Below are 15,056 nucleotides of genomic sequence, written 5' to 3' on the forward strand. Positions count from 1 at the left end.
AGCTGATGCAAAAGGATCATGAGTTTGAGCCTAGACTGGGTGATTTAGTGACTTAGGAAGACCCTGTGTCAAAATAAAAAAATTTATCTCTTTTGATCATTCTTGGTTTGTAGTTCACATTATCTGCAAACAGAATAGCTACCCCTGCTTTTTTCTGGGTTCCTGTCACATGGAGTATTATTTTCCATCCTTTGACTTTGAGTCTGGGAATTTCCTTTTGAGTTAAATGTGCTTCTTGTAAACAGCATATTGTTGAATTTTGTTTCTTGATCCACTCTGCCAGTCTGTTTCTTTTGATTGGTGAATTGAGTCCATTTACATTAGTGGTTATAACTGATATGTATTGGCTTATATTTGTCGTGCTGTTTTCTTGCTGTTAGTTCCTTTTATTCCCCTCTGTTTAATTGCTTGCCGTCCTTGGTGATTTCTTTCTGTTATTCTTGGAGTTGTGGTCATTTTTATCTCTGTCTAGAATATCTTTCAGTACTCTTTGTAGGGTTGGTTTAGTGGTCATGAATTTCTTCAGTTCTTTGTTGTGGAAGTATCTTATTGCTCTATTAATTTTGAAAGATAAATTTGCAGGGTACATCAATCTGGGTTGGAAGTTGTTTTCTTTCAGGACTTAAAATATTTCACTCCAAGCTCTTCGTGACTTGATGGTTTATGTTGAGAAGTCTGCCATGATTCTGATGCACTTTCCTTTATAAGTGATCTGTTTCTTTTCTCTAACAACTTTTAATATTCTGTTCTTGGGCTAAATTTCTGGCATCTTGATTATTATGTCTTTGTGTGGATTGATTTTGGTTATGGCTAATTGGAGTTCTATATGACTCACTAACTGTATGTCAGATTCTTTTTCCATGCTTGAGAAATTTTCTGCTACTACTTCTGCAAATAGTTTTTATGTCTTTTGTGTTTACTACTTTTTGGTTAACACCAATCAATCTTCTATTGTTTTTCTTTGCATCATCTTGCAGCTGTTGAATTACTATTTCCTATTTCCTTGTTATTTTTAAGAGATCTGTCCTTTTCATGATTGCTAGAAGCAATGCTGTCTTCAAGGTCTAAAAGTCTATCTTCAGTTTTGTTCAAATGGTTTTTGTCAGCTTTTAATGGATTTTAATTTCCTGGGCATCTCTTTGAATCTGTTTCATGCATTCTAATTCTTTCCTGTGTTGTTCGTTCAAGGTTTCCATCACTTTCCTGTGCTTCTCTACATTTTTATCTATCTTCTTTAGATATACTGAGCAATCTCCCTAATGAACATAGACAGAAAAATCCTCAGTAAAAAACTCACAAACAGAATCCAGCAAATCATCAAGAACATTATACACCATGACTAAGTGGGATTCCTCCCAGGAATGCAGGGATGGTTCAGTATATGCAAATCAATAACTGTAATACATCATATCAACAGAGCCAAAGACAAAAACCACATGATCATCTCAATAGATGCAGAAAAAACTTCTGATAAAGTTCAACACTCATTCATAATAAAAACCCTAGAGAAAATCAGAATAGATGATCTTTACCTCAGTCTGATAAAAGCCATCTGTCACAAACCAACAGCCAATGTCATACTAAATGGATGAAAACTGAAACTATTCAATCTAAAATCAGGAACAAGATAAGCATTCCACTTTTCACCACTCCTTTTCAATATAGTTCTGGAAACATTAGCCAGAGTGATTAGACAAGAGAGAGAAATAAAAAGAATAAGGATGGGAAAGGAAGTCTACATAGAAGACCCCAAAACTTCCACTAAAAAACTTCTAGATTTAATAACCAAATTCAGTAGCATAAGTGGATACAAAGTCAACACTCAAAAATCAATAGCATCCCTGTACACAAACAGCAAATTTACTGAGAGAGAAATTTCACAATAACATCCAAAAAAAAGAAATACTTAGGACTCAGTCTAACCAAGGAAGTATAAGATCTATACAATGAAAATCACAGTACTCTGAAAAGAGATCGAAAAGGATTTCAGAAAATGGAAAGATATTCTTACTCATGAATAGTAAGATCCAACATTGTGAAAATGGCCATACTCCCAAAACTGTTACGCAGATTTAATCCATCCTGATCAAAATACCTTTATTATACCCACAGATCTAGAGAAAACATTTCTAAAGTTGTGGAACTAGAAGAGACCAGAATAGCAAAGGCCATCCTGGCAATAAAGGCAAGGAAGGAGGCATCACAATCCCTGATTTGAAATTATATTACAAAGCTACTGTGACAAAATCAGTATGGTATTGGTAAAAAAAACAGACCTAAAGATCAATGGAACAGGTTAGAAGGTGAAGACACAACTACAAACACACTCAGCCACCTTATCTTTGACAAAGGGACCAAACATGTTCACTGGAAGAAAAATAGCCTCTTATAAATGGTGCTGGAAAAACTGACTTTCCACATGCCAAAGACTAAAACTAGACCCATGTCTATCACCATGTACTAAACTAAAGTCAAAATGGATCAAAGATCTAAATATTAAAACAGAAACACTAACTCTACTGGAAGAGAAAGTAGGTAAAAATCTTGAAGACATAGGGGTAGGCAGCAAGGTCATGAACAAAAACCAAACTGCACATGAAATACTTCAAAGAATCCACAGCTGGAATCTCATCTAAAAAGCTTTTGCACAGCAAAAGAACTTGCTAAGTGAAAATAAAACCCACGAATTGGGAAAAAATTTTAGAAACTGTCCCTTAGACAAAGGACTTCTGCCTAGAACATATAAAGTATTTAAAAAAATCAGGCCCCTAAAATTCAAAGGCCCAATCCAAAAATGGGCATCTGGGATGAATACAAACTTCTCAGATGAAGAAATACCAATAGCAAATAAATATATGAAAAAATGTTCAACATTATTGCTCATTTCAGAAATGCCAATTGAAATAACACTGAGATTTCATCTCACCCCAGAAAGAATGGCTATCATCAAAAAAATCAATCAGTAACAAATTCTGCCATCCTCATTGTTTTAAAAATTTAGATTTTAAGGTAGATTTCTATGGAGGAAAAAGGAACTTTTCTCCACTGTTGGTGGGAGTGTAGACTGGTACACCTACTATGGAAATCTGTGTGGAGATTCCTCAAAAAACTAAGATGAGAGGTCCAGTTCGACCCGGCTATTCTCCTTCTGGATATTTTTCCAGAAGAACTGAAAACCACAGAAAAATATGTGCACACATGTTTTTAGTAGCACAACTTGTAATACCTAAATCTTGGAAACAACCCCAATACCCATCAACTGAGGAATGGATAAAAAATGTGTGATATTTTTATACAATGGAGTACTACTCAGCTATAAAGAAAGACAAACTCAAGGCTTTCATAAGTAAATTGATGCAGCTAGAGACCATACTCATAAATGAAATAAGCATGTTTAAACATTATATTGTCTCCCTAGTGCAAGAAACAGAGTAAATAAGATCCAAAAGGTACAAAAAGTATTGTGAAAGGGAAAGAAACCGCTTGAAGGGAAAAAGCAGCTGGGATGGGGGAAAGGAGAAAAGAAGAAAGGGAAAAATAATATATATATATATATGTACACACAAATATAAGATAGCTAAGATAACTGTACTACTAATTTCTATTAGTTCATTGAAAGGAACAGTTAATGCTTATGTTATCAGTTTTGTATGCCTATGTCTGCTAATCCAAGCAACTACTTTGAAGATAACAATATGCAATATAATAACCATTGTTAATTTCCTAAAAAAAAAAAATTAAAAAGAAATTTTAAAAGACTGGGAATGTGGTTCAGTGGGAAGACCCTACATTCAATCTCCAGTGCTGGGGGAAAAAAATCTCTAGGCCTTCATTTCTGCCTGTAATTTTTCTGTGTGTTAGGTTGATTTGTTATATTTCTCTGTTCTTGATTATGTACTGCTGGGCACTAATCACCTTTTAAATGGTTCATTAGCTGTGATGATGGCTTTTGCTTTGTTTAATAATGAGTTCTGTCAAGATTTGATCATATTATTTGAACATGGTTACTTGTACCATGTATTTTTCACTGGAGCCCTTATGAAACTGGAGTAAGTCCTTTGAGATTGTTCTAGAAAACTTCTTTATCTAATCGGCTAGATTGAGATTTCTTTCCTGTTTAATGCTTTGAGTAAAAAGTTCTTTCTCCCCTTCCCTCTGTAGAATATTTTAGTTGCCTGGCATGTTCAATTGATTGGAATAATAGGAACCCTTAAATTTTGTTAACTTTTCAACTTCACATTACATAGGCCAACAAATTATGAGTAAAATATGTAGATATTTTAAAAGCCTAGTTTTCAAAATAGTCTCTTAATATTTTTCTCTTTGATTTGTAGTCATTGGAATTGGAAGGGGAACAAAAATGTTGACCAGTATGTTGTCAGGGTCCAAGGTAAGAATATTGGAATATTTTTATTTTTCCTTTAACGTTTTTCTTAATGCTGTATTGTACATGTTGAGTTTTATCAGTTAAAAAAACAAATAATGTAAAAAAATAAAAATAAAAAATAAAAAATAAAAAAATAAAACAAATAATGTAAATTGCCTGGACAGGTGTTTTTGTTCTCAAATCACAATGTCAGCAAACATATCTGGGACTCAGATATTGCAGCTATAAATTAAAGAGCCAATTAGACTTAAAGGAGCAAAAATTCTGCCATGCTCATAGTTTTAAAAATTTACATTTTAAGATAGAATCAGATTTCTTAGAGAAAAGTAAATTTATAGGTTGTAAATTCTGTGGGCTGATTTTTTTTAACTTTGAAATGCTTATAGACACAATACCATTTTGTAAGCAGTTTAAAAAGATGCTTTGTTCAATGTTTATGAAATGTTTATAAAAGAAAAGAGTGGAGCATCTTTAAATTGATAAAGTATATGCATCTATGAATATGGACTAGCAAAAGCACTTTTTGAGAGACTTGATAGGAGACAGAGGAGGGGCTATGGGAGGGCCAGAGAGGCTGGGAAGGTGCGGACTACATCACACATGGTGTTGTGTAGGGAACACCGGAACAGACAACAGGATGTCAGAGTGGTTAACCTCCCTAGGCAGAATCATCAGCCTCTCTTCCAGCTCTAAAAGGGATAACAGTGTGTATATTTAGATAGCAGTTAGACCCTGGCTATAAGAGCTGGGGTAAGGGGTCCCATGAAAATGCCTGTATATAGAGAAGAATTTTAACAAGTTCTTAGATGAAGCTTCTTGATTTAAAACCCCTGTGCCAAATGCGATATAAATAGTTGGTAAAGAATTTCCAGTTTGCTGCAGACTGATTGATGCTTGTAAAATGTAATTAAAATGTTAGACAATGTCTACTTGCGAAGTAAGTTTCTGAACACGCTCATTTTCTGAGCCTGTCTTGTTAATGGTTTCTGGCCCCCTGGATCACACTTTGAGTGGCAGTAGTCTGAGTAAGTTTTTCTCAAAATAAAACGCATAGTTACTCAAGGGATTAAAAACCTACAGCTTTCTATTGGAAGGGAACATTAGTTCCCTTAGATAAATGAAAGATTTTAGTGTGCCTTGCTTTGTTATCTTCAAAATATCCGTGTTGAAAAAAATCACAGAATCCAAAACTTGTGTTGGAATGGAAGCATTTGAATATTTCCCAAAAAATTTATACATTGCACCAAATGCTAACACACAGAGTTTATAATCTGTTTCTGATACAAGTGTTACCAATTGCTTAATATTTGTTTCTTAACTCCAAAATATAAACTATGGTTACTCACTAGGGGGAAATGGGTGGTTTTATTTTCTTGTTCATGTTATCTAGTATTTTCTAAAATCTTTATAGTAATTAAGTCACTTTTATATTAATAACTAAAGATGTGTTCACATTAAGAAATTTGGTTAGGCTTTTTTCCCCAACACAAAATCTGTCTAGTTCATTCAAATATGTGTTATTCCCCACTCCCATCCAAACCACAGACATGCGTAACATACTGTATGTTGTTGAAACAACTTGTAAACTCCAGGCATAGTTTCACAAATATGATGATTGAAAATATAAATACATCACTGACTGGTTTACATTTTGTTACAAAACCATTTTGCTATTCACCTAGCAAAGCTAAATGTCATATGCTGAAATGAGGGACCCTCAGATGGCTAGAACATAAATAGAATAACTCAGGTGTATCTTGTTACAGCAACCTAGTTCTTGGGTGTTTCACATTTCAAACATATGCATCATATTCTTGTTAACCATATTTCTCATACTATTCATTTCATTCTAACCTAGCTCAGATCCAATGTTTGACCTTATATGTCCTTTTTCTCCCCTTCTGTTTTTACAGATGAATCTTTATTTATGTTACAGTGCTACTAGAAAAAATAACACTTTAGTGTATATAGGGTGCAGTTGCTTCAAGGCTGAAATGTTTCATTCTGGAACAGTATTCAATATTAATGTTACAGGCATATTATAATATACTTCTCACTAGCAAGTCCTAATTGGAGACATTCCTATTTGAACATGGACTGACAGTTGTTCTGCAGAATTAAGAAATAGCCTTAAAATTCTTTACAATATACTTCTCCACTTCATACAACCACTGTCAATTGATAAATGGAATGGTAACGTTTTAAATAAAATCTTTAGGTGGGCATGGTGGTGCACACATGTAATCCCAATACTCAGGAGGCTGAGGCAGGAGGGTCCTTGTGAGTTCAAGGCCAGCCTGGGCTACAAAGTGAACTCAAGGCCAGCCAGAACTACATAGCAAAACCCTGTCTCAAAAAGACTACCAAAAAAAAAAAAAAACCTCTATACCATCTGACTGCGATTTTGCCTCCATCTGTGAAGACTAGAGACTAGTCAGACCACCCAACTCTGCTCGCTTTCTCTCTTATCCAGAACAAGGCTTAAAAGTTAAGAAGAGGCACCCCTACCCTGTGTCCATCATTTTTGCTCTTCTGTCTTATCGTAAGCTTTGCTTTTCCAATGATCACGTTTCTCTTGAGTCTTTTATTTATTTTTATTTTTAATGTTTTGCTGCATGCTCTTGGATTGCATGTATAATGGGTTTTAAAACATCTTTTTTATTTCTGTGTGTGTGTGTGTGTGACAGAGAGAGAGAGAGAAAGAGAAAGAGAGAGAGAGAGAAAGACAAAGAGAAAGAGAAAGAAAAAGAGAAAGAGAATTAGTTATTAGGGCCTCACTGTAAGCTACATTTCCAGCCCTTTTTATTTATTTTCTATTTTGATATAGGGTCTTACTAAGATATGCAGGCTAACCTCAAACTTGTGATCCTCCCGCCTTAGCTTCCCAAGTAGCTGGGATTACAAGTGTGTACAATTCCCAAGCCCAGTTTAGAGTACCTTCTGCCTTCTATGTAGAAATTGCTAGGTAATGGTGTTATTACTATAAACCTATCACCAGATTTTTTTTCTTTCGTGAATTCCAAGCATGTTAGATTTCTCTAGCTAGATGTCCTATATTAATTTTATACAAGGAATTTTTGCTGGAAATAGTTTTTTGTTTTTGTTTTTTTTGAGACAGGGTCTCACTATGTAGTTCAGGCTGGCCTTGAGCTCACTTTGTTCGAGACCCAGGCTGGTCTCAAACTCACAACAATCCTCCTACTTTAGCCTCCCTAGTGCTGGGATTGCAGGTGTGCGCCACCATGTCTGGCTTGCTGGAAATTGAGTGCTGTTAGTTTCATCTTTTTAAATTCCTATTTGTGATTTATTGGCAAAATTATAACAGTCATCAGGATAAGCCTGCCAGTTCTTTAAGGCAGGGACAGAATTTCTCTGAGTATAAAGCCAGAAAAAATTTCTTATAATAAGGGACACTGAATAACAAGAGATAGTTCTCAAAAACCGTTTACAACAGATACAAATCTACGTAAGATGTAATTTAGGTAAAATGATTCTGAAAAGTTAGGCTAATGTATACTTTTGGCCTAATTTGGCCTAAATATAGGATAGCAATTATCTAAAGGAAGGCAATAGTCTCTCTTCCATCTTCCCTAAATTATAATTTCTCTGAGTCAGTTATTCAGCAGAGCTGGATAGCAGATATTGTACTTTGAAGTAACAGTCTTTGATGAGGTGTTGGAGTGCTATTCTTATTAGTTTTTTTTATATCGATGATTAAAGTTGGTTACTTTATAGATGTTTTAGAAACCAGATAAATAGATGTAAGAATTGATATCTTGTTAGGAAAACTTGAATCTAATTAGCATTGTTTAAGTGGAAAGCTACCCCATATATGAAAGAAAACCATAGTGGTACCTGCAGGCAAAGCCACCATGTCCTCAGAAAGTGGGTTTATTATCACCTCCAACGGACGACCAAGTATTACGTGTAGGGTATATAAAATTTGCCACCAGTGCTGTGGTCAAAGGACAGAAACTTTCCCTAAGAACAATGTAGCATTTTTTAGTTGAACTGGTTGTGAGGTCTCTGAAGTGTGACTCTAATAATGCTCCTATGAAACTTCTACAACTCTTTAAAATTTTAGCATTCTAATCAGTCTTCTGCAGAGGCTAGTCCAACTTGTACCTTTTCTTTTTCCTCTATTAACATTCAAATATTTCATAAGTACTATATTGAAAAATTTGAAGGGCTTACATTTAGGATATATGAAACACTATTTCTTCTTAATGAAGACATTCAGAGGGTTTAGTAGTTCTTTCAAAAATATTCTTCCTCATCTAAAGAATATGCTTCTTTTTGCCTATGAAAATTTGAGGGGTTGGGGATATAGCTCAGTGGCACAGCACCTGCCTGGCAAGCGCAAGGTCCTAAAGTTTGATTCTCAGTACAAAAAAAATAAATAATTAAATAAAAGAAAATCTGAATCAGTATGTCAAAATCAAGTGTGAGACAAAATAGTTGCTTATTTGCGGTAGAAATTATTGCACACATTTCTGTCATGTAAACATTTTCCTTCCTCCTGAAGGGTACAGAAGCTGCTTTACTCTTAGAGATGTCTAGTAATATCTGCATGGGGACTTAGGGAGCTTGAAGGTGACTAAGTAGAATAGTGTTACTATGAAGCCGTAAAGAGCACCTGTAATTGTGCTGCAGTGATTATAGTAATAGAATTCAAAATTCCCAGGTACACATCTTAGAGAATAAAAAACTCTGAAATCTAAAGTCTCTCTAGAAGGGCCAATGAAAAGAAACACTTTAGACCCTATTGGATAAAAATGTATGGCTATATGTGTACAGCTTCGTGGGTTGTTTTGTTTTTTTTTCTTCTATCTCATATCTTTTTTGGTGGTGAAGCTTTGTTTCGGTTGGAGGGTTATCTGTCTGGGCAGGTTTTTCTAAATAGTTTGCAGGTAATTGAATAGAATTGCATACAGTTGGTAATTGTTAGATGCCAGGACAAGGTAAATCTAGGAAACAGCTGTGATTTAGAGCTGTGATTGGTTCACAAGATGTGGTCCTGAGGCTCTTGAAGGGGGAGTTGGAGGGCCCACTGGAGTCAAAACTGTTTTCATACTTTTGTCTTTTTAGCTTGAAACTTCACAGATGTATAGTGAAATTTTTCAGTTTACCAAATGTGCTGTGATGTCACTGCTCTGACAGCTGCTGGAATGTATAAATATTGTTTTAAACATTTTTCAGTTTCAGTTTCTAATATAGTAAATATTGACAGGTATACTGTATTCTTTTAAAAATCTATGCCAGGGTTGCTCAATAAGTTTTAAGTGTGTGTAGAAGTTCTGAAACCAAAGTACTTGAGAGTGGCTGCTTTAGATATTATCTTCCTGTGTTAGAGAAAGAAAGAGAGACAAGCTGCTTTCTATCATCCCTTATATTGTATTCATGCTACCTGCCCTAGGGCGGGTGTAGCACTCACACCCTTAATTCTGGCACTGGACCATGAATCCATTACAAACTCTAGAAGCCCATGACTGCAGGAGGCTTTGGGGGAGCATCCAGACACAAACCATAACACTGCCCCCTGAAAATAACCATCATATAGCCAAATACACAATAGCTGTGGAACCTGGAATAATTTGAGATTTGTCCAAAATTAGGGTGAAATGTGAAGACTTGTACACATAGAAACTGCTCCAGCATGTTTATAATTCTATCAAGAAATTATTAAACTGCTGCCATGTTTCCATCTAGTGAGGAATACAATAGAACAATGTTTATAATTCTGTCAAGAAATTATTAAACTGCTACCATGTTGCTGTTTAGTAAGGGATACAATAGAACAGTAATGTAAAATCCTGGTAATTTGAGAAGGTAAAAATCAGTATATAAATTATACTTGGAAAACAGTCATGTATGGGTAATGATGTGTGATGCAGTATGGTATGAGAGTTCAGTAAAATGAACTGCTGGTGACTGCCCTTGGTCTGTTATCACCCTTCTGTTCATGTCCCTCTGCTGTAGTTGTTTTATTATTATCTTATCCTATTACATTGTAACCTGTAGGCCTACAGATAATGTAATCCTTCTAGTTTATATCTGTGTGTCTTGTACGTACCTAGAAGAATACTTTGTACATTCATAGTCCTTAAAAAAATATGGTCAAATTTGTAGATTTGATGCAGGTGATGTTTGTCTTGAACATCATCTACTGTTGGCTGTGCTTTGGGTGCTTTAGGGGTGGGTGATTAGGAGTTAGGGTGGATATTACAGGGAGGCTTTGAAAGGTAAACATGGTTTTGTAATTGGAATCTCTTGGCCTTTGATTGTCCTGGATGGCTATGCCAAAATGTTACTGGGTAGCTCCTTCTAAAAGTGGCTCACAGGGGCTAGGGATGTGGCTCAGTGGTAGAGCTCTTGCCTTGCATGCACAAGGCCCTGGGTTTGATCCCCAGCACGATAATAAATAAATAAACAAACAAACAAACATACTGTCCTTTAAGTCACCTCTAGATTACTCAGAATACCTACTACTGTGTATGTGCTTTGTAAATAGGTGTTAAACTCTATTGTTTAGGAAGCAATGACAAGAAAAGGAATGTGTTCATATTCAGTCCTGATGCAGTTTTTGGGAACACTTGATCTTGTGATTAGTTGGTTGGATTTATGGATGCAGAACTTGTGGAGATGGATGGCCAATGGTGTCTGAAAACTTTCCTTAAAAAACAAACTTCTCCATACAAAAATGGTTTTAAAACTTGCGATAATATGTTTATAAACTATAATTATCAATAAAATGAGGTTATTGTTTGTCATGTTGACCCATGTGGGAAGTATGTGAATTGTTCCTCAGTTCACACAAATGCTTCCTGTTGATCAGAAACAAACAATACAACAGTTTTACTGTGTAATTTTTGCCTTCCTTTTGTATTGATAGGGCAAGAGAGACTCCATTTTTTTTTTTAACTCTATGTTAAGAGAAGTCACTTAAGTTCACCTAAGCTGTAGTTGACCCCACTCTTCACCCACCTCCCCTTGGTTAGTTGTCAGCCCACTTAAAGGAGAGCAGAGTCATAAAATGGGAATGGAGCAAGCAGGACAAATTGGGAAGCAGTCTAAAAGTTAAACCGCAATGGTCATCTGGAATCCGGCTATCCGGCAACTTCTGGGAAACATAAACCTTGTAACCATTATGTGACATTCTTGTAAATTTCCCAAAAATGAGGTAATGGTTACTATGGAAACCTAAAAATTTCTTTAACGGAAGGTGAGACCCGGCTCGGGCAGACATCTTCTCTGGCTCCTGGTCAGAGACTGTTCGTCAGCCAGCTCTCCAATAAAGCTTTGTTCATTTCTGCCTTTTCAGTCTCTTTGAGTGCCTGGCTCGTTGGACTCCCTGGCTGTATCAGTATCAGGTTGATAGTATTAGTATAATCCTGTATAAACATAAGGCACGTGTGACGGGTTTTTATTAACTCTCGGACCATTTTTCTTCTTTCCTTTCTCTAGAGGTATATCGCCATTGGAGAACTGGGGAAAGCCACTGACACGCTAGATTCGACCGGGAAAGTGACGGAAGAGAGACCTTACGGTATGGAGTCCACCTAATGAAGCTCTTTTTAACATTTGGAGAAAGTTTCTGTGAATGCATGACTTAAAAATAAAACTCTTACTTGGTATTTCCAGAGATTTTAGCTTTTAGTACATTTCTTTAGGTTAAGAAAAGTGGAAATTATCACATTGTTTGTTATTTGGTGTGAGTTTGTGAGTCAACACTTTTTATAATGTTTTTTCTATAATGAAGTTTTGCCATGTTCAGAATTATTCTTCCTTACCAAAGACATTTATAGCTAGGTTTTAGGGTAGTTTTCCCTAGTAAATGAGAAAGCAGAGATATTATCCTGCTAGATTTTACTTGTCTTGCCTTTTAAAAATAATTACTTCTCAGCTATTAAAGTAAACATGGCATGTTTAGTCCTTGAAAGCTCCTCATGTTCCTGTGCTTTTGGAGTAAAAAGATAGTACAGAAGGAGAGCTAATTTCCTAAAGTAGAGCATAGCTCTCTAAGGCCCACCTTAATTTTTCTGCCATTCCTTCTTTGCCCGCTTTAAGAAAGAATAGATAAATGAATTGGTTTCCTAGCAACTCTCATCGTGCTTGTGCTATTTATAATGCAGCCAGTGCAGTTTTATCAGTCAGTTCACCTGCATTATTATGTCACCAGTTGTGAATTATTTGTAGGCATTTTCCCCCTATGCTTGGTGTTATCTGTTCTTCATTTGGCCATAGGGAGTTTAGCATCTGGCTTTCCTATGTTTTTAGGTCCGTTATCCTTATTATATATTACTAATTGCCCCTGTAATGAGTCTGACCTTTTTCTTATTCATAATAGCTTCTCTTATACTGTTAACATTTACATGTAGCTTAGTATCTTGCCCAATTAGTGAAGCAACATAATGAAAAGATTGCTATTTATTTCTAAGTCGTTTTAAAACTAGGTGTTAAATTATCCTTGAAATTATTAATGGTACTAGCAAATAATAGCAGACCCTTATTTAACTGAAACCTAATTATAATCTTCAACCTTCAACCAGCTTTCAAGATTTAAGGGGCATAAGGCAATAAGAGGACATCAGAAATTTCCAGAGTATACTAACGTATAGTGGCAGTATGTGTGTAATTAAGTTCCCTATATCTTTATCTCCACTTGCCAAGTGTAAATAAGAAGAGTGATTGGTATTCAGAGCAGTGGTCATAGGCTCGTATAGTTTAGGATTGGTTACAGCTCCATGATGTATAAAGTGGACTAGACTATGCTAATGTAGGTTCAATTTCTAGCTCTGCTCTTTCTAACTGAGTGACCTTGAACATTTCTTAATCTCTTTATGTTTCAATTTCTTCATGTCCAAAATGGTGATAATGTTACAGTGTTACTAAGAGGATTGATTGGAGGAGAGTGGATATTGGGGTTTCAGAGACAAGTCATGATGCTCTTGTAGCCCCTGCAGAGATGATGGTAACTTGGAGCAGGGTAGGGGTGGTGGAGATAGACATTTCCAGATTGGAACAGTGGTTAGTAAGTAACAGTGGTGAGATTTGTTGAGATTTGATGAATGGATGGGAATAGTGAGGAGTTGTCAACCATGACCTAGGTTTTCGGGTTTTAAAACTGACTACACAGTGCTCTAATTCACTGAGGAGGGAAGGCAAGAAGAGTATTCAGGCTGACAGAGATACTTAAATACATTCTTTCCTCCTAGCCTTAAGCATTTGGGAATTTATAACACTCTACTCTGTATTGGATAATTTATAATTTTATTTACTTACCTTCAAGAAAGCTCAGTTTTTAAAAATAATTTATTACAATGCTGTAATAAATCATAAAGGAACTAAGTAAGTTTCTTCAGCCCCTGTACATGAGGGCTTCATATAGTTTATTGAGCAGTGTTTGTAGTCTCGGAGAAGTGAGGGCTCCAGCAGTTCTGCAAATTGGCATGATTTTTCTGTGCGCTTTCAGTAAATCATCGCATATTCACTGACTATTGAACCCACTATCACAAGTGGCAAGGGGAAGATGGACGAAAGTAAGGCCTTGCTTGTGTTCCTTAAGAACTTACTAATATCAGTACTCAGGAGGCTGAGGCAGGAGGATCCTTGCAAGTTCGAGACCAGCCTGGGCTACAAAGTGAGCTCAAGGCCAGCCTGAACTGCATAGTGAGACCCTGTCTCAAAAAGAGAGAGAGAAAAAAGAACGTACTGTTTTAAAGGTTCTCAGTGCTCAAAGAACTAATTGAGACCTATGATGAATATTTTATATGCTTTTATTACTATCCTGAAATGAAATTCAGAAATACTGTAACTTAAGTACACATTTTTTTTTTTTTTTTTGGTCCTGGGAATCAAACTCACAACCTTGTGCTTTACACATATTTTTAAAAAGTCAATACAATGCAGTACATGTAATGCAAAGAATAAAGGTAATTTATATTAAGTAGTTGTGCTGATATGTAAATGTACAAGTATTACTACACTAAAGGCTTCATGAAGTAATCAGATGTTTACACTTATACATCAATTACTTATGCATGCCACAGTACAAATGCAGACTGATATAGGTATATCAATGCTTCAGTATTAGGAAATTCAGTATGTATAAAACTGGACAAAAAAGACTTTGTTTAAATGTAAAGTAGAATTAAATTCAAGCCTCAGGTAGTTAGTTATAAACAGACTTTTCTTCTATGAGACTACCTGGCAGCCCTCCAGAAGTCAGGCAGTACCTCGGACAGTTCCTCACTGTGTTTCCTGGTCTCCTGTGGCAGGATGTGGAGCCTGACTGGCCTCCGCTCATTAAAGACCACCGGTGCCACCACCTCACCCACTCATTGTAACTACAAAATGCAGTTCTTAATTGATCCATCCGCTGACAACAGCTGACACTTAGCTAGAGTAAGGAGTCTGCATCAGTGCCAAATGAATATTCTTAAATTAGTTTGTCCTGGCTTGACAAATACTATTTTTAGCTTTTGTGTCCAGTAGTGAAGAATAAGAAAAAAGAGTCATTGGATTTGTAGGCTCTGAGTTCAGACTTTATAAACAGAGCCCTTTTATTCCCTAGCACAGCACCCACCGTTATTCATATTTTTTTACCAGTCACAAATAATCCTTGTGGGCTGGGGATTTAGCTCAGTGGCAAAAGCGCCTGCCTGGCAAG

General features: G+C 36.0%; 1 protein-coding gene across 1 annotated transcript in view; it reads left to right on the plus strand.

Moving 5' to 3' along the window:
* Nucleotides 1–15,056, plus strand: part of Trub1 (TruB pseudouridine (psi) synthase family member 1) — a 37,104-nt gene that overhangs the window by 8,137 nt on the left and 13,911 nt on the right. Inside the window, exons 3-4 of the mRNA XM_005387841.2 lie at nucleotides 4,335–4,390; nucleotides 11,852–11,933. Coding sequence (XP_005387898.1) covers nucleotides 4,335–4,390; nucleotides 11,852–11,933 — 138 coding nt within the window. The remainder of the gene's footprint in view (nucleotides 1–4,334; nucleotides 4,391–11,851; nucleotides 11,934–15,056) is intronic.

This window comes from Chinchilla lanigera, unplaced genomic scaffold (assembly GCF_000276665.1).
Source record: "Chinchilla lanigera isolate Chin_1 unplaced genomic scaffold, ChiLan1.0 scaffold00030, whole genome shotgun sequence".
Lineage (NCBI taxonomy): Eukaryota > Metazoa > Chordata > Mammalia > Rodentia > Chinchillidae > Chinchilla > Chinchilla lanigera.